General features: G+C 48.7%; 9 protein-coding genes across 9 annotated transcripts; 6 read left to right on the forward strand and 3 right to left on the reverse strand.

Annotated features, from left to right (window-relative positions):
- Nucleotides 1-56: 56 nt before the first annotated feature.
- Nucleotides 57-2343, forward strand: FPOAC1_008921 (uncharacterized protein; the record flags this gene model as incomplete). The annotated part of the gene is made up of 5 exons (XM_044853355.1): nt 57-942; nt 1008-1167; nt 1219-1520; nt 1568-1773; nt 1822-2343. The coding sequence occupies 5 exons, from the start codon at nt 57-59 to the stop codon at nt 2341-2343; spliced, it is 2076 nt and encodes a 691-aa protein (XP_044706025.1).
- A 274-nt stretch (nt 2344-2617) lies between these two features.
- Nucleotides 2618-3091, reverse strand: FPOAC1_008922 (uncharacterized protein; the record flags this gene model as incomplete). The annotated part of the gene is made up of 1 exon (XM_044853356.1): nt 2618-3091. One exon carries the CDS (start codon nt 3089-3091, stop codon nt 2618-2620), a length of 474 nt encoding a protein of 157 aa, XP_044706026.1.
- Nucleotides 3092-3850: 759 nt separating this feature from the next.
- FPOAC1_008923 (uncharacterized protein) lies at nt 3851-7411 on the forward strand (the record flags this gene model as incomplete). The annotated part of the gene is made up of 3 exons (XM_044853357.1): nt 3851-4065; nt 4127-5542; nt 6901-7411. 3 exons carry the CDS (start codon nt 3851-3853, stop codon nt 7409-7411), a joined length of 2142 nt encoding a protein of 713 aa, XP_044706027.1.
- An 826-nt stretch (nt 7412-8237) lies between these two features.
- Nucleotides 8238-9473, forward strand: FPOAC1_008924 (uncharacterized protein; the record flags this gene model as incomplete). The annotated part of the gene is made up of 1 exon (XM_044853358.1): nt 8238-9473. The coding sequence occupies one exon, from the start codon at nt 8238-8240 to the stop codon at nt 9471-9473; it is 1236 nt and encodes a 411-aa protein (XP_044706028.1).
- A 365-nt stretch (nt 9474-9838) lies between these two features.
- FPOAC1_008925 (uncharacterized protein) lies at nt 9839-12390 on the reverse strand (the record flags this gene model as incomplete). Its single annotated transcript, XM_044853359.1, has 4 exons — nt 9839-10864; nt 10911-11268; nt 11321-12108; nt 12160-12390. The coding sequence occupies 4 exons, from the start codon at nt 12388-12390 to the stop codon at nt 9839-9841; spliced, it is 2403 nt and encodes an 800-aa protein (XP_044706029.1).
- A 608-nt stretch (nt 12391-12998) lies between these two features.
- On the forward strand, nt 12999-14495 carry FPOAC1_008926 (uncharacterized protein; the record flags this gene model as incomplete). The annotated part of the gene is made up of 1 exon (XM_044853360.1): nt 12999-14495. The coding sequence occupies one exon, from the start codon at nt 12999-13001 to the stop codon at nt 14493-14495; it is 1497 nt and encodes a 498-aa protein (XP_044706030.1).
- Nucleotides 14496-15255: 760 nt separating this feature from the next.
- Nucleotides 15256-15810, forward strand: FPOAC1_008927 (uncharacterized protein; the record flags this gene model as incomplete). The annotated part of the gene is made up of 1 exon (XM_044853361.1): nt 15256-15810. The coding sequence occupies one exon, from the start codon at nt 15256-15258 to the stop codon at nt 15808-15810; it is 555 nt and encodes a 184-aa protein (XP_044706031.1).
- A 566-nt stretch (nt 15811-16376) lies between these two features.
- SMD3 (small nuclear ribonucleoprotein Sm D3) lies at nt 16377-16863 on the forward strand (the record flags this gene model as incomplete). Its single annotated transcript, XM_044853362.1, has 3 exons — nt 16377-16424; nt 16486-16546; nt 16625-16863. The coding sequence occupies 3 exons, from the start codon at nt 16377-16379 to the stop codon at nt 16861-16863; spliced, it is 348 nt and encodes a 115-aa protein (XP_044706032.1).
- A 383-nt stretch (nt 16864-17246) lies between these two features.
- On the reverse strand, nt 17247-19160 carry FPOAC1_008929 (uncharacterized protein; the record flags this gene model as incomplete). Its single annotated transcript, XM_044853363.1, has 1 exon — nt 17247-19160. One exon carries the CDS (start codon nt 19158-19160, stop codon nt 17247-17249), a length of 1914 nt encoding a protein of 637 aa, XP_044706033.1.
- Between the last annotated feature and the right edge of the window lie 145 nt (nt 19161-19305).

Consider the following 19305-nt stretch of genomic DNA (forward strand, 5'->3'; position numbering starts at 1 on the left):
ATTCGATATCTAATTTTAACTATATTCATCGTGCCTCATCGTTGACGACAACGACTATGAACGCGACAAAATGGAGAATCTCAAAGGCCTGCCAAGAATGTCGCGCCAAGAAGATCAAGTGCAACGGCGAGACGCCCTGCCAGAACTGCCGAATGAGAAATCTCAGTTGCGTCTATCGCGAAAAGGCCCGTAATCGGACGCGAAAGGTCAAGCCGCGAACTGCCGCCTATGAAACAATCATGTCTCACGATGCCATGGAGAGCACTTCATTAGAAGCATCCGACGAAGGGACAGTCCCGCCTACGCCGAGCGCTGATGATGCTTCTATCGGACCATCTGGATCAGTCATGGGCAGTGAGCGCAGTACCGGCATAACTCATAATGCCGTCGCTGCAACACATCGCGCATCCCCGTCATGTTTCCTCCAGCTTTATTATGGACCTTCATCCAATTTCGCCCTTCTCAATTCTATCTACCACCAAATAGCAGGGACATCTCCGAACGATCCCCCGTCGCGCTCTGGTATTGTCGAAGAGGGTGGTCCAGGTCTAGACCTTTTCAGTCATCGACGATTGTTCTTTGGAGATTTGGCAGATAACCAACGACCATCCTTACTCCCCGATGACGGCTCAGCCCTACTTATTGATCTTGAAACAGCCCATCGGTTACTCGAGAGATATCTTTTAACCTACTGGCATGGCCTGCCCGTCATGAGTAAAGACGATTATCGTCGTCGCTTAGACGCGTTGTTTCAACCGCCAGGGATCTTTGATTATGATGCCCCCGAGACAATCATCATCATGCTTGCAGTTGGCCTAGGGGCTTCCATGACGGGTGAAGAAGCCATTGCGGAATTTATTTTCCAAAAAACAAAGCAGGGCGCCGCGAAATTGGACGAAGTCGTCAACATGCAAGTTGTCCAAATACACCTTTTGATGATAAGTCACCCTTAACCCAAGCCCTCGTTTCACTCAAGCTTACAACCGCAAACGCACATTTTCAATCAGAGAGAGCAAGACCAAACTCAAGCTTCTTGCATGTTGGCACTGCCTGTAGAAAGGCTGTAGCTGCTGGCCTACACAAAGATGGGTGCATGCGCCCTGGATATACAGAGGATGACACAAATCAAAGAAGCATCACCTTTTGGAGTGTATTCTTCTGGGAAACGTGAGATCAATATCAGAATAATCTATACAACATCTGACTGACACTATACAGATGGCAGTGTCTTGTTCTTGGTCGCCATAGCTCCATTCCTGACCCTGGCCCAGTCATTCCGTTGCCGAAAGATCAAAAACTACTCAGATCCTTGGTCACGTTATCACGCATCATGGATAAGTGTGTCAAGCGTATATACAGTCCACGACATGACTCGTTATTGCCTGTGTGGAATGCAGCTGTTGAGATCCGTCGCGAATTACATCAGTTTGCAGAGCAGCAACTTAAGGACATGAAGTTTGGCCTCGTTGGAGATCCTAGTACAGGGGAGCTTGGTGTGTGCCAAGCTATGGTGTCAACTAGTAAGTCATTCTGGATATTGGTTGACTTTGTGGCTGACCCAAAGTAGTGTACCATCACACCCTACTACTGACATTCCGCCCATTCCTGATATTAAGAGCCAAGCTCAACCGTGATCGAGCGTCTGCTACATCTGCCGATAAGTTGCAATTACCTCCACCTTGGCTTGACAGCGCTTGTGAATACTGTCTAGAAGCGGCGAGAAACTCAGTTGGATTCCTGACAGGCTCTTGTGCCACAAACATTCTTTGCCGCGTATGTTTACTCGTTCTGCTTAGTTGTAGCCAGACTAACAAATTGCAGGACATTAAATATCATGGCTTCTTTATCGAGGGAGCTTGCTACGCCTTAGCTTTTGACATGCTCCAGGAGAAGAAAACCGCCCACCGCAACTTGCCCTGGATCCATTCAGGTCTTAGATGCTTACGTTCCATGATGGGATCAGCCGGAGTCAACGCAGGCCAACTTCCGATTACGATTGCCTCAATCGAGCAGATGGTTCGCTCTGCCGGCTTTGAAATGAAAGACCCTGTCAGCCAGACCCAGCAGTATCAGCAACAACTTCCAAAGTCGACACTTCCCGGCTCGCCAGCCCCTACTAACGTGGCTGGCATGGGGAACGAGCCAGCATTTACCTTTCCTTCTATGCCCTTTGGCTTCGACACGACGGGTCAGCTAAATGGTGCATCGCCGGCGGGTGCCAGACCAGAAGACATGGCGGATTTTACAGCCGCTGATGTTGGTTGGGATATTGATTTTGGATCAATGAACATGGATGCGTTCTTGTCTCTTGATTCAGCAGAGGCGTTCAATTTTGCGCCATGAACGAATGTGTATGATTGACGGAAGAGGGTTGAAATTGCAGTAAAGGCTCGGGGGGTTAACCTCTTTGGGGTATGCTGACGAATTTAATAAGGTGAGATTATATGATTGTTACGGAGGTAATTTGATTACAGGCATAGGACATGGAGCATTGGACCTTTTCTTTTATACCAGCATTTGAGAGTTGAATATAGCTCCCCATTATAATGTTTTTGAATAAAGTGTTTCACATAGATGATGATAATAATCAACAAGCTTTATGACAATCCGGCCGTCCTTACTGACTCTGAAGAGCCAAAACAGCAGTCAGACCTCCAGTCAAGGCCAAAAGTCCTCTAACAATGTTCATCCATCGCCACTTCTTTAGCAAATTTACAACTTCCTCTTGACTCGCCTTCTCCTGTTCAGCACTGCTGGCCGCAATGTCATTGAGGCGATTGTTGGTAGCCATCATCCCTAGCCCAGTCCATGGTAACTGAGACAGCGTAGCCACAGCTGCAACAGTCCAGAGCGTGCGTTGAGCGGGAACGAGAAAGGCAACGATGCCTGACGACGCACCCGAGAATATGGCAAGGGGAACAAGGGTCAGAGCACCGCGAGTGTAGAAGTCTTTGAAGAAGGGCGTGTTGACGGATGTAGGTTGATTATATAGGAAAGGAACGGTGAGGTGCGAGGAGCCGAGATTCACACCGGCCAGGAGAAGGCTTGAAGTCAGGCCGAAGACTTGGCATGTGCGTATAGTAGAATCCATGATAGATTGATGTTGTCTGAGTATTTTGGTTAAGGTGAGAGCTGTTTGATGACGATGATAAGTGAGGAGAGGACGCCAATTGAGGAGGTAGGCACCCAGAGTTTGTTAGTTACTGGTTAGTATGGGACATGTGAAGATGAGATGCCTCGTTAGCCGCATGTGGCTTTTCTCAACTCTTCATCAGGACGGATAGACATATTTCAGCCATTACTGGTTCGTGTTAATGATGTTTGTATGATTGCTATAATATGAAAAGCATCAGTTTCGTAACCATTGTATAATATCTACCATGTAAGGCTGAAAATGACTGAGACATGGGTAGACTCGTATTCGTGTTTATACTTTTCGTTATCTGAGGACTAGGACTAGGACTAGGACTACTCAGAGAACATACGCCATCTACTATCTATCTATTTGGTTATGAGTGTCTTTCTATCTAGTATTTCTCTAAATCATCCCGGAACTCATCTGGCAGTAACAACAGAAATCATGTGCTCCTAGGGACGCGTTCAGAACCTGGAGTAACTAACAATCATGACGCCAAAGGATCGCTTCGTACCGCGCTAAAATGATAGTACGTACACAATTCGTCTGATATTTGTAGGGATATCGCTCCTTAGGTAGGTACAGGAGCCAATCATGTAAATTACAATTCAGTTAATTTCGCCAGAGAAAAGACAAAGCTGACATCTTCTTTTTCCACCTTTCAATCCAACAGTTTCATCCCAGCCCCTGTTGCCCAGGGATCGTGGTTCTACGATGGACTTGTCTTCGCTTTACCAGAACGCTTTGGTGACTTTTGCATCTTTATCTGTTGGCTATAAACTTCTATTTGCAGTCGTTGCCATTTTTGTTTTGAATAAAGCTTACGGTGGCCGAAGCAAGGGGTATAAGAATTTACCAGCTTATGCACCAATTGAACTTGCTATTGCCAGTTATATCCTCAGTGGAGATGGCATCAGTCGGCGAATCTTGTAACACTTATTCCCAATGCCTACTCTCTCATCGATCACGCTTGCTAATATGGACAAACAGTTCAGCTGTAAGCCGTTACGGAGGCTCACTCTTTGGCATCACTTCAGGGCACCAGATTGTGGCCGATCTCCCAGGCATAGAGCGTCTCTTGACACAGTCTCACCACATTTTCGACTCCACGCCAGCCCAGTATTCACTCTGTACGCTTGTTTTTGGAAGTACCGATTCCCCTCAGTTGAGGAGAAAATTACATACGTCTCTGAAAGATCTTGTCCCTCCTCTGGAAAGAACCTTTCTCAACGATGCTGCATCTACTGCTGCTGTTGAGAGATCTCGTGTTGCCGAGCGTGGGGCATCACTCGTTACCTTTTCTTCTGACCCACAACATATGGCACGCTGGGAACTATCAGCAGGAATAAAGGTTCTACAGTCGGAGCAACCAGGTGTTCCCGGAATAGTCGAAGCGAACTTGCAAAGCCTGACCCGTGACTTTGGGGCCTGCATGTCCATTCCTTTGATCTACGGCCAAGATCTTCTCGACCGCCATCCTCAACTCCTCAACGACTTTTGGGTTTTCGACAATGAGCTATTTCCTCTGCTTATGGTTGGAATTCCCAAATGGGCTCCCTTTAAGATGATGCAGGATGGACTCAAAGCGAGAGCCAGGATCATTGACAGTCTGGAGGGTGTTTACAAACGCGTTGAGCAAGAACGACGAGGAGAACCGGTTGATTTTGGCGCCGACATCTCTGATGTCAGCACAATGCTGCGCGAACGAAACAAGGTTTATAATCGAGATGGTTGGACCCTCAAAGAGCGTGCTGCTGCTGACCTGGGCACTTTCTGGGGTCTGAATGCCAATGCTCAGCCTGTCTTGTTCTGGTTCTTACTCTACGTTTATTCTACCTCAGGTTTGCTTGAGCGAATTAGACAAGAGATTTCGCCTTATGTCACTCTGGCTAGAGAGGACCGACCAGAAATTACTTCTATGGATCTTCAAAATTTGTTCAGAAACTGTCCCCTCATCAAAGCTTGTATTTTCGAGACATATCGCCTAGTCAACGAGCCAACATCGATCCGCCACGTGTCTCAATCAGTCAGTGTTAACGATGGGAATCTCCAGCACAACCTGAACGAAGGGACATACATATCTGTACCCCTAGCTCTCAGGAACAAAGATCCTCATCTGTACCAAGACCCAGACTCCTTTGTCCCTGATCGTTTCCTCGACACGGACCCCGAGACAGGAAAGTCGACAGCCCGATATGGAAAGTTGAAGCCGTGGGGTGTCGGGGCTGCCATGTGTAAGGGGCGTACATTTGCAGAGAAGGAAATCATCTCTTTGGGTTCGGCTGTCGTGAGTCTTTGGAACATTGCTCCAGTTGATGGAAATTGGAAGTTACCTGCCATGATTCCTGGGACTGGAGTCAAGAAGCCAGTCAATGACATACGTGTCGTTGTGCAGAGAAGGGTAGTGTGAGTTTTTGGAAAAGTCTAATGTATTGATCTCAGGTTTGAGTTTAGCAATTAGGGCTGAAGTATATAAGCTTTGCTCAGTCTTACGAAAAGGAGAAGCACAACATTTTAGACCTCACTCTGTCCCTCACATGCTCAACTCAAAGACGCCACTCGACAGTGTTGCCTGGTCCTTTTCTCAAACTTGGCCATATTATTGAGCCCTGAGACTACTTGTTCTTGTAACCTGAGTTTCTGCTACCCACTAGGCCAGGCAAGCATAATATACAAAGGTAATGAAAGGTTTTAGGCTCAGAGTAGTCTATTCGGGAGTCGACCTTGGTAGAATAACCATGGGTACAATTAGGGCCAAGAAGACCCTATCGATCAAAGCCTATTTTCTGTTCATTGTTAAAAGGAGGCACAGGCCCCTGTCCTTTCAAACCAGAACCTCTCTCTTACAAACCATCACAAGCTATACGATATCGACTACAAGTCATTCAGACTATCGATTTTCACAGCTCCCATCATAAGCTATACAATATCAACTACAAGTCGTTCAGACTATCGATTTCTTTCTACAGCTCCTGTCATAAGCTATACAATATCGACTACAAGTCGTTCAGACTATCGATTTCTTTCTACAGCTCCCATCATAAGCTATACAATATCAACTACAAGTCGTTCAGACTATCAATTTCTACAGCTCTCATTATAAGCTATACAATATCAACTACAAGTCATTCAGACTATCGATTTCTACAGCTCCCATTATAAGCTACCTATACAATATCAACCACAAGTCGTTCAGACTATCGATTTCTACAGCTCCTATCATAAGCTATACGATATCGAATACAAGTCATTCAGACTATCAATTTCTTTCTACAGCTCCTGTCACAACCTACACAAAAGATGTCTACGACAACAGCCAACGCGGGGTCCAAGATGGAATGGGACGCGTTTCTAAAACTTTATGCCAAAATCAACCGTCATACAACAACACCTCGACAAGATACCCTTGCATTTATCTTCTCTCCGCAAGATATTCGAGCCACAATCAAGGCTCCTCAGACTCATAACTATGCACCGTCAACCGGATCTTCTTGTTCTGGGTCTTCTTGTTCTGGGGTCTTAACCCAATTTTACCAACCCTCGGTTACAAATTCTGTACCTTCAACCACTTTGGCCTGGCGTCCCGAAGGTCAGGACTACTATACTCCACCATCTCCAACACGTTCTTCACGTTCGTCTTCACGATCCTCACATTCTTCACGTTCTTCCTTTTCTTCCTCGCGTTCTTCCTCGCGTTCTTCATCACCTCGTACTACTCGGACTGGTTTCCCCCCCACTCCAACCAAATTCTCCACACACAAAAGAGTATATCAAAAGCCTGCCGAGGTTCAGGGCGGCGTGTATTTGCTCAAGGCGGACCAGACTCGTCTTCTCTCCAAAATCCAAACTCTTCTGGAGCATGCCTGCTTTCGATTCGCAAAACAATATCTTCCACACATACTCATTGAGAACGAGTGGGCCTGTCCCGAAGACGGAGAATTGAACATATGGATATATCACCTTACAATACACGGGTTGAATCTGTTGGACTACGGTATCACGGAACCCATCAATAACGTGCTGCATTCAGCCAAGAATATCCGGCATGACGCTGTTCACCGTAACAAGGTGGTAGTTGATACACTGGCGATCTACCTAGACCATGCTGTGGCTCTCTGCACAGCTCTGGAAGGACAGAAAGACTTGTATCAAGTCAAAGCTATTCGCGACTTTGCAAAAGCCGAGATGGGGCTGCTTGGGGCTGCTGCAAACAACGCAGATGCAGTCAAGACTGCTGGCGAGGCCATAACAGACTTTATTGATGGTCTCTATTAGTGTTGAAGGCGAAAGCTTGTGGCGTTATTTGTTGGGGAGTTTTTGCATAGAATTGGGCATGGCGAAGTACAATTACGAGGAGTTGATAATGTTTGGAAGAAAGTTTTGTTCTCAGTTTATACATGAATGATCAAAACACTACCAACCATCATGACCCTAAGATGTCTGTCTATCAATAGTGCATTTGCATTAATATGGAACCAGCGTAACATGAATATTTGGCCAATGACTTGACAACAATCAACGCCACAACTAAGAGTAGAAAGCCAAGATACTGGGATTGATTGACCCTCGTAATTGAGCTAGGGTTAATAAATAGATAGATACATAAATATTGTCAATTGATAGTGACGTAACATGGACGGCTAAACCCGTCAAAACGTTGAAAGCTCTCCCCCTGATCTTCAAGGAACTACAGCAAGGATTTGATCTCATCTCGATCTTGTTAGCGTTGACTTGTTAGGAATAAAAGACGGTGGTTGGACAATTCAAGGGAAAAAGCCAATTCTGGAATGTCTTCCCCCCGCAATGTCCGCATATGAGCGTCATTGACGTCACTCCGGAGCTTTGTTCCAGAGCTGAGCTTCCATTGAGCTCTACTATTAGCTGCTGTCATTTTGTTTGCATCGTGATGATACGTGACCGTGTAAATACGTCATTCCGTATTTTATTAGCTAACCACAAACATTATTTACTTCCATTGCTCCCAATGTTTCTTTTCCCCTCATTATAATAATCGTCGTCTTCTCTTCTCTCCTCTACCTACTCTACTATTCTTCATAACCACAATCATCTAATCTAATTCACACACAAACAATCCGACAAAATGCTTCCTGCTCGTCCTCTCATCCGATCAAGCGTGCCTCGTGCCGCACGAGCAACTCGCGCTCCTCGTCGCCAGATTCGCTTCCAGTCCACATCCTCCACCTCATCATCTTCGAGCAGCATGCATCTCGCATCCGGTATTGCTGGTGGCTTCGTCGGTTCAGCTCTCTTCTTCGGTATCTACTCTTACACACCTGCTGGACGCGCTGTTTCAAGTGTGAACAAGGTCGCCCTCGAGGCTCAAAAGAAGTATGACGCCGCCGCCAAGAAGCTCCAAGAAAAGGCACCCGATGCCGACCAGGCCGTCAACTATATCAAGGAGTACGCCTACTCATACGTCGGCTGGATCCCCGGTGGCCGAGCCTACGTCGATGCTGCTTTCCAGGACTGGGAGAAGGTCCGCGAGAACAACAAGGACGAGGCTGACAAGCTTGTCAACGATGCCTACAAGCAATTCCAGGACTTGTCCAAGTCGGGCCTCAGCATGGAAACTGCCTCCAAGGCTTTCGATGTCATCGCTGACCTCGGAAAGAAGGTCGCTAACCTCGCCGGCGACGCCATCAGCGATATCATTGACAACCACCCTCAAGTCAAGGAGAAGCTTGGCGGCAACGTTGACCAGCTGAAGGAGCTCGGCGACAAGTACGGCCCCGAGGCTAAGAAGCAGGTTGACGAGACCTGGAAGCAGGTCAAGGACATCTTCGCTGGTGGCTTCAGTGCCAGCACCATATCCAAGGCTCGCAAGCTTATTGAAGAGAAGATCGAGGAGATCAAGAAGCTTGGTGACAAGGCCTGGAAGAAGGGTCTGGAGGAAGCCAAGCCTTACCTCGACAAGAACCCCAAGGTCAAGGAGCTCATCGAGAAGAACGCCGATGCTCTGAAGCAGGGCAACGCCGCTGAGCTCTTTAAGCGCGCCAAGTCCGCTGTCGACTCTGGTGACCTAGGTGATCTTGAGAAGTACGTAAAGGACGCCACAGAGAAGGCCAAGTCTAAGGGCAACGAGCTCACCGGCGGCTGGGTCGACATTGAGAAGTACATCAAGGAGATCCCCAACGGCGGGGAGGTTATGGAGAAGCTCCAGCAGCTGAGCGAGGTTGCTGACAAGCACAAGGAGGAGGGTGAGAAGCTCTTCAGGGAGACCATCGATGAGCTGCGACAGGTGTTGGAGAAGAAGTCCGAAAAGGCCCAGGAGATTGCTGGCGAGGCTAAAAAGGATGCCAAGAAGGAGGCCAAATAAAGGCACAGAATTGTACTCTAGTCTATGAATTCTCTAATGATATCCTAATACTTGATCAAAAGTTGAACAATTTCAAAGATTCACCTGGCCAGACGTGAGGAATCCAACTGAGTCGTGAGCACTCGATACAATGTACTACCTATCTAAACAAACTATATCACGTCTCATTGACTACCCTCATCGTAATATAAGTAACCCTTAGTAATCGTTCGGAGTTATGACCATTAAATTCGCCAGTCACTCAATTGACAAGAAGAGACCTTCCAACACAAATGGTCAACACAATGCTCAATTCTTGAAACGCTTTTGTTCTCATCTCCAAACTCCTCTTTCTAGATAGCCTACCACTCACATGGAAACCACCTCTACAACAATCCCTTGGCCTTCAGATCATCGTGCGCCTTCTTCTGTCGGTCCCACTGCTTCTTCAAGCCTTTGAGCTGACTCTTGGGCACATCGCTTCCATCCTTCATCTTTGTAGGCATACCCTGCTCATCCCAGGCGCTGTATCTCTCATCGCCCTTGAACATATCCTCCGGTCTGACCTTTGCCTTTTCGCGGGCTTCTTGGTCTGCCTTCTCACGTGCGAGACGAGCCTCTTCCTTCTTTTGCGCCTTCTCGGCAGCCTGAGCAACCTTTTCCTCACGAGCAGCAATCAGTTCAGCGGCCGGGATGAACTTGATCAGAGAAGCTTGGCCATCAGGTCTGTCATCGAGGTACACTCCCAGGTTAGTAAGGTCATCGTCACGAATGCGATCGGTCAAGGCAAGGATAGCCTTCTTAGTATCGGGAGTTTGGTTGCCAACGATGCGGCGAAGCTCGTCTCGGAGCTTGGACACGGCACGAAGGAAAGGCATGGCCAATTGCTCGGGGTCCCGTGAGCCGCCGGCTGCGATCGACTCAAACTCAGTTGTAGGGCTTTGCTCAAGCAATGAAGAGATCTCCCCACTTTCAAGAGATAGGCTAGAAACGTCCGACTTGACCTTGGTAAAAGCATCAGCGTAGGGCTGCACAGCCGTCTTGGGCTCGACATCAGAAGCGATAGTTGTTGCCCAGCCGAGACCCTCATACGGGGGTGAAGCATTTGAGTCGAGACCAAAGATACCAACAATCTTGGTGATCCATCGAGCAATGGACTCTAGAGCGACGAGGTCAGCGTCCTTGTTATCCCTCAAGTGAACATTTGCAGTGTTGACCAGCTTGAGGATAACAGACATGGCCTTTGGCGTGTCGAATGAGTTGGTCATGGCACCCTCGAACTCCTGCTTGGCCTGTTCCAGCTCACCCAAAAGCCCCTCACTTGCTTTGCTATCAGCACTCAGAGACAGAGACTTGACTCCATATGTGATACCGGCCTCGGCAAGCAATGCCTTGACATTGACAAAAAAGTTCTATCATATGTTAGTCATGGTCAAATGCAGGCTGAGTCATACTTACGCTGATAGTTGACTCCCAGTTGTCAGCTTGCAATCTCATGTCGGGTGAGATTTCAACACCATCATTCCATCGGCCCATCAGGAAAACAATTCGCATGCCTCGCGATGAATAGGTTGTAGCAAGCGCATCCTGGATGGTTTGGAAGTTTTTCAGGGACTTGGACATCTTGGAACCAGAGATAGACAAGTGGCCCATGTGGAGGAAGTAGTTGACCCACGTGTGTTCACCCTTGCCGTGCTCACAGAAGTAAGCCTCGCTCTGTGCCAGCTCATTGTCATGGTGAGGGAATGCAAGGTCAATACCACCGGAATGAATATCCATGTTGGGTCCCAAAACGGATCCCGCCATCACGGAGCACCTTTAAATAGCAGTTAGCTCGTTACTCGACCAAGGTCGGGGGATTGACATACTCAATGTGCCACCCGGGACGGCCATCTCCCCAAGGGCTGGGCCAGAAGGGTTCACCAGCCTTGGACTTTTTCCACAGAGCAAAGTCACCGGGGTTCTTCTTTCCGCTAAGGCCCTTGGAAAGGGACCCTTCACCCTCTTCTTGAAGGGACTTGTCGTTTCGGTTGTCAGGGCGCAGTCGTGCATAAGTGTTTCCGGCCTTCTCGAAAGCAGTGATATCGAAGTACACGGATCCCTCAGCCTCATATGCGAATCCCTTATCGACGATTGTCTTGACAAAATCGGCAATCTGGGGAACATACTCGGTGACGCGAGTGATGACATCAGGTCGGAGGACGTTTAGCGCATCCATATCATCCATAAATAGCTTCTCCATGCTCTGAGTCAGATCTGTAAACATGCTCTGATCCCTGGTGTCGATCGTCTCTTTGTAAAGGGAATCGAGGTAGGGAAGGAGAATCTCATCGGTGCCGGGAAAGATCTCGCCCGAGGCAATGGCTTCAGCGGCGGAAGTCATGTTGCTAAGATGCATCTTGACCTTGGCCTCGTCGTCTCCAGGCTTGCCCTCACCAGATATGGTACCGCCTGCGAGCACATGTCCGTATCCCGCTTCCCTTCTCTGGGCGTAGTTGGTCGCATCAATGTCCTCCCCGTCCTTGAGCAAAAGAGGCAGGCTGCTCTTGGCATAAGCTCGGAAAGCAGCAAGAGCTAGGTCTCGGAGTTCGTCCTTGGGGTAGTTCTTGTTCTTCTCAAGTTCGAGCAACCGTTGTCGTCGGGCCTTGATAATGATCTGTTGAGGTTTAGACAAGTCGCATGATGCCTAGCTTGCTCTCTATCATACCTTGTCGTCAATATCGGTGATGTTCATGACAAAATTGACCTCGAATCCAAAGTAGTGCATCAGGATACGACGAATAATGTCTGTCGAGACATAGTTGCGAGCATGGCCCAAGTGACTCTTGTCGTATACAGTAGGACCGCAGGCATACCAAGAGACCTTGCCCTTCTCAATAGGGACAAAGGGTACCGGAGCGCCGGGCTTGAGCGAGTTGTAAAGCTTTAGCGACTCCATTGTGCTCGCGTTGGAGCTGGATAGAGACGAATACAATCGATGGAGGGGTCGTTGTCGGGCTGAGAATAATGGAGTGGGGATTTTAGATCGAATTGGGAGACGTTGTCGCAAGAAATTCATCCAGACGCCAAAGATAAAGACGAATGGAAGAAGATTGAAAAGGTAAGAGAAAAAGAAGGGGAAGAAGGGTATCGTAGGAGGGAGAAAGGGAGGTGTATATGCAAGGCGCTGTAAGGAATGGGTCCTTGGAACAAGACAAATGTCTACAATAACGAGGCTTTGAGTCACAGTCGAGTCAAAGGGAGTGAAAGACGCCATCAATCAGTTTTCCAAGCAAGGGCCTGAGCTACAGGAGAGCTACAGGGGAGCAGTCCGGGCTGATGTCCCCGCGATATGGAACCCTCCAATGGCCTGGTCAATAGATCTTTTTTAGCGTCCATGATACTGGATGCCCCTCACTAAGTTTTCAGTGGGGGCAAACGCTAATCATTCAGCCTCGCGCTGTATCTTTAGAAATATTTTCCTGCCTCGTCTAAAAATCCTATTTCTTCCCCCCCCCAAAAACCAACTCGATCTCAATAAACACGCCTCGACGTGCAATCGCATCAATGGCTCAGCCATCGCCTTTTCTTGAGCCAGGTTCCACTACTTCTTCTGGCGATCTGGCGATTGTTCTTCTCTCACGCGACAACCTTGAACCCGTTACCCTCGAGGAGTCGACTGGCGCAGTTGATGGCTACCTTGAAGGCGCAACCCTCAACACACGATTCGGATCGTTTCCTCACTCGACTCTACTCAATATCCCTTGGGGGTCTCAAGTCCGTGCATCGAATGTTGATACTGGCTCAAGAGGACGAAAGCGCCGCCGTGAAGTGACTGACGACGACACACCAACAACGACTGGCCCTGACGAGGATGTTACTGATGCGAAATCCAAGCCTGCGAAAAAGGCTGTCGTAGCAGCAAGTGGCTTTATTCATATTCTTCGACCGACACCCGAACTGTGGACGAGTAGTCTCCCCCATCGAACCCAGGTTGTTTATACGCCCGATTACAGCTACATCCTACAGAGGATACGAGCAGTTCCCGGCACTCGCATTATCGAAGCAGGCGCCGGTAGTGGTAGTTTCACACACGCTTCTGCGCGAGCTGTGTACAACGGGTACCCCAAGGATGACAGGGACCGAAAAGGAAAGGTCTTCAGTTTTGAGTACCATGAGCCACGATATCAGAAGATGCAAGAAGAGATCCACGAGCATAAACTAGACGGCGTCGTTCAGTTGTCACACCGCGATGTTTATGGGGAGGGTTTCAACGTCGACGGGAAGTCTCCCTTGGCTACGGCAATCTTCCTCGATTTACCAGCGCCATGGGAAGCCCTTCACCATCTGTCCCGACAAAGACCTGAAAAGCTGAAGGACGAGGAGAACTGGGTCTCGCCCCTTGATCCTAAAAAAAGCGTTCACATCTGTACCTTCTCACCATGTATAGAGCAGGTTACCCGGACCATTGAGGAGCTCCGACTCCTAGGCTGGACAGATATTGATATGGTCGAAATATCCGCCCGACGAATCAACACTATTCGTGAGCGAGTAGGCGCGAATCTCCCTGCCGAAAGAGGAAACATTCAGGCACCAGCAGACGTGAAGGAAGCTATGCAAAGACTAAAGGAAATCAATCAAAAGACCAAAGAATTTCACAAGGTCGCTTTCAAGTCAACAAATACTGAAGATGACTCTTCGGCAATGGATATCGATACACCAAAGTCAAACTCCTTCAAGCCCAACGGAAAGGTTGTCGAGGACGATTTCAAGCCTTGGATGAATGGGAATCTCTATCACAGACCCGAGACGGATCTCAAGACTCACACGTCATACCTAACATTTGCTGTCCTACCCAGAGAATGGACGGAGGAAGATGAAGCAGCCGCTTTCGCCAAGTGGCCATGCGGAAAAGAGGGTGGAGGAGTGATTGGAAGCCTCAATAGGCAGGCTCGCAAACAGCAGACACGGGAGAAGCTCGAGGCAAGGAAGAGACAGAAGCAGAAGCAGGAGAAAGATACCCAGAAAGAGGGACCGGCCGAAGAGATGACCGAAGCTCAATAATAATGTGACCGGCTAATAAGCGGGTTGTAAGTTCAAACATGTCATCTTCAAGCCAATCTGCGCCTCGGGCGACCAATTGGATGGCTACAATCTATCCATCATTGTGATCCCTTTTACTCCCAAATTGTGATATCAGTTCTCTCAACCACACACTTCTGGTGCCCAAAGAGCCTCATTACTACCATCATGCTTTCAGTTTTCCATTCGTGGTTTGAAGCCGCGCCGCACGCGATAGGCAGCTGACAAGGCGGCCTTGACTGAGGCCATGCTCTTTTTACCAGATCAGGAACCTCGCAGCTCTAGCCAAAGTGCAGCTCTTCAATTGGCAGATGCAGTGACACCTGTCCAACGCTTATAGCTTTCACAAATACGACTTTGAGATTTCGACCAACTATATGAATTGTTTGCCCATGCCGTGCCCAATCAGGTGTATACCAAGCTTGCCTCGACTGCCCGCGGGTTACTAGCGACGCAAGAGGTCGAATTTTGTGCTTCCTGCTGCATGCGGGTTTCCTCTCGGCATCCAGCGACGAGAGTGAGGCTGTCGGGCAGGGAAACATGCTGGGACAGGACGATATGCGAACTTGGAGTTTCCAGATCGTTGGTGGCATGCTTCTACTTGGAGGGTTATCCCTGACTTATATCTGTTGAACGCACCCGGTTGATCGCGTGCTTGAATCTGTTCAAAACTGGTAACAGACGGACACATTTCACATTTCGTTGTCCTGAGTAACCTGCGTAGCAGCACTCAAAGACCGCCATGAAACAGATTGAGCCATCATACAGAGGCTCTCGGTGGTCACAATGGTCCCTGCATAACTCGGGGCTATACTACTATCGAGCTCGATACATATCGTTAGAGGACATCTCATCCATACGACCTACTGGTAGGGACTGGTTTGTTCCTAATGTCCGAGGCGGATACATTCACTATGAGTCCAGAGCCGCCAATGAGGCCGAGGCCCAAAGTTCTTCCAGTCAAGCCCCGGAGCTTTCTACATGCTATACTGCAACTACACCAACAGCAAGTGGCCCGCCTGTTCCTTTACCAGTCGCATCAGGTCAAACGAACGATGAGGTCGTTGCTGCCGGGCCGTTGCCGGATGACAGCATGTTGATGAGCGGCGCTTTGCAGACAGAAACAGATATGGCAAAAGCAGTGGTGGTTATATCAAGTCAAGTTCAACTCAAGCGGACATCAACAACATCAAAGAAACAGAAAGAGAAGAAGAAGCACGGAAAGAAGACAGAAGTGGATAAACGAAAGCAGGTTAGCAATAAGGCAAAGGTTAACAAATGGCTGGATGCTCTATGACGATATGCTTGGTTTACATATCAGGCGACTGGCGGTATCGTGAATTTAATGGAGTTTAGAATAATACTCATATGAGTTGGAGGATAGCACGTAACTTAGTACCTAGATGGAGTGGCTCAACATCTCTAGAATAGATTGTAACGAATGCACTGTGCACCTCCAAACAAAGTCTATTGGCCTGCCAATTTGTCTCCGTACAGTGAATCAATGCATGTTTTTTTTACCTTTGGCTGATAAACTTGGAACTTAAATCACCATTGAAGCTTCTCTTATTGTATTTCTAGAGATGAAAAGTGAAATAATTAAAGAGGCTACTTCTAAAAATATAAAGAACCGCCGCACATCAACACAGTGCTACTCCTACCTACCTACCTACTAAGATCAGTCTTAGTTGGTACCTACCTAGGTAGGTATTCAACTACCGGCCGGATCAACTCTTTCTCCACCTCAACCCGCCCATTCGTTCGTCAACCACCAAAGCCTCACCAATTTTCAGTATATACCAAGCTCCAGCTCAGCCTCGGCCTCGTACACGCGACAAATTCGATATCAACACAGCCGCAATCATGACTTCCACAATCGGTATTCCCATCAAGCTCCTGAACGAGGCACAGGTCCGTATGCCCCTTATTAGCTATTATTCCATCTGTGGAGAGATCTAACTTTAATATGCAGGGCCACATTGTTACCCTCGAAATCACCTCTGGTCAGACCTACCGCGGCAAACTCCTTGACGGTACGCTTCTTCTTCCCTCCCTACACCGTTCTCCTCTATAGTGTGGTGTTTATTGGAATATCTGCTAATACAACCCAGCTGAGGACAACATGAACGTCCAGCTCAAGGACATCACCGTCACCGCCCGAGACGGCCGCGTCTCCCATCTCGACCAGGTCTACATCCGGGGTTCTCACGTGCGCTTCTTCATCGTTCCAGACATGCTCCGCAACGCGCCCATGTTCCGCAGCCGTAACGTCCGTGGCCGCGGTGTTGGTCTCGCCAGAGGTCGCGCGACCGTTAGCCGAGCGCGCGCAGGCGGTCGAGGAGGACGATAAACTTAGAAAAGGGAAGAGGAGAGACGAATAATAGAGAGACAAATGCGTGTTTTGGCGTTCAGGCTTGTTTGGATTTTTCATGAGCTTCAAACGAGGGGTTTATCATCTTCGTTTTTTTTGGTAAAAGTGAATCATAAGGAGAGGGGGAAAGTGATACAGCAGGCTCGGGTGTGATACCAGTCTGGACATGAAGGACGAGATGCTGCATTGATTGTGAGGCTCGACGAGGAATGCATGATCTCGTGGCATAGTGTGGGTTCTTTCAGATTGACTAGATTACAAAAAAGAGGCGTCTGTCTGTCACGCCTGGTATCTCGTCACCATCTATTATATCGTCTCAGGTGCTCTCATTTCATTTTTAATGTACATGTCCGTCCTCCTTTTTATTTCATTCGTCCGAGAGCTTCTTGAGCCTTGGCTACAAGTTCTCGAACCTCATTGGTCTGATCGCCCTTTTGGTCGACAACCACCCGCTCTTGTGGTTTTTCGACCTTGGTAACAGCTGCAACACTCTCTTCAACACCTCGTAAAGCTTTGCGTCCTTCTTCACGTACTTCGCCCTCCCAGAATGATCGCGCGGCATCCCATTTCTTCTGCAGACGGCTGGCACTCCAGACTACTCCCAGTGCTGCGACAGCCCCGGCTTCGAAAATGGAGAAGGAAGACACGTAGAGGAGCGCACCGAGGGAAGTGGTGAGACCCGAAGTACCGAGAGATTGCACAACGAGTTTTTGAGCTAGTGCCTGCAGCGCAGGGACAGTCTCATTTTGTAGATATCGTCGTGTGAAAGCGATGTGGCCAGGCCACTTGGGTAGCGCAGGGCGGGTGTCGACTGACACGAATGGTTCCAACTCTCCCGAGCCAAGTTGCTTCAGGTCAGGGTTGACGCCACTGGACGAGTGTGGTTGGGGGTACTTTTGGTCAGCCTTTGCAGCTTGGGCAATCTGTCCGGTCAAATAGACGAGTTCTCGCTCTGCTGTGGGTAGAAACCGTTGGTTCAACATCTCATTTGTGAGCATAGCCACATCATCCACTCTCAAAAACAACTGCCACCATCCCAGCTTACGCCATCTTCTGCCTGTAAATGCCAGGTCAAGCTCTTCTTGTAGTTCCGCATGCGCTTTTTGTGACCATTCACCTACTGCCCGATTCAAAGTAGGAAAGAAGGTAAGCTCGTGGCCAACAGGAGTCTCCTGGTAAATGTGCTTAATTTCACGACGGTTCTGAAGCTCGCATCTCGCCAAAACATTGTTTAGTAGAGAGGATATTAATTCTCGAACCGCGGGCTTTGTGGTTTCGTCGAAAGAGCTAATGCCTGACTTCAGCCATGTTGTCAAAGCGGGGAGATTGCTTCTGAACCAGAGTCGCTCATACTCTATGGCGTTACTGGAGCTCTTGCGGAAGAGCGACAGGCCCTTGTCAGCAGCAGAGACGTCAACCATCTCAAAGGGTGCATCGACCTGTTTTGGGTCAACGCCTCCAAGGTCAACCACCTTTAACACTGACTCTTCTTCTTCGGCAACTGGTACTGCTGTAGCATTGACAGCTCCCCTAAAGCCATCGCCCACCACGATCGCCCGATGCACGGGAGTGGTCACTGGGGTTACTCGATCTTCGGCTGAGGGAATGCCAACCTTGGGAACGAGAACAGATTCCTCCACTTCGACAGCTCTCGTTTGCTCGTCCCTTGCAAATTCAGGAAGATGGGTCTCCATTAACAGTAACTCCAGGTTGAGACTGTTCCATTCGGCGGATGAGACGTTGATTTCACTGACAAGACTCGATTTGGTAACTGTCAAAGTACTCTGTTGCTCTTCGGTAGACCGGATTCGAACAATCAGAGGGTTCTCCGGATTGTGGCCCTTCAATTGTCGCTCCCATTCCTGCTCGTCCTGCAACGGATCCGTCAGGAGGACTCTCAACACATCCTTCGCTCTTTGTCCCGCATCGGAACCAGGTGCTAGTCCTAAAATTGCAACCCTCACAGCTTCCTGGCCTGGTATTTGTCGCAGACCTTGAAGTGCCAATTGTAGTCTTGAAAGGTTTACCAGCGAAGGTGCGAGTTTTTGAATGTCGAGGAGGTGCTGTTGTAGCTCATGGCGGGGATTCGTCGAGTGCGTAGAGGTTGAAGCGAAGCGTTTTACGAGGGCATCGCGACGGGTCCGTATCCTTATCCTTGGGCGGGCAGATGATGTGATGGAGCAAAATGGACATATCGAGGTGCCTTGGGGTTGGGAAGGCTGCAACAAGGCGCCTAGTTTGCCTGCACGAGGCAAACGGGCTCTTGACGAAGCCATTTATTTCCCCTTGAGCGAAAATGATTGGCGATGACGAGGTTCAATTCAATTCAGTCAGTGATGGCTTTTGGAGATGGAGCTCCTCAAACAGGCAAGGTGAGCTCCGTTTTCGCGGCAAAGGACCGGCAAATTACGGAAGCCAGCT

The sequence above is a fragment of the Fusarium poae genome, chromosome 3 (genome assembly GCF_019609905.1).
Source record: "Fusarium poae strain DAOMC 252244 chromosome 3, whole genome shotgun sequence".
Classification (NCBI taxonomy): domain Eukaryota; kingdom Fungi; phylum Ascomycota; class Sordariomycetes; order Hypocreales; family Nectriaceae; genus Fusarium; species Fusarium poae.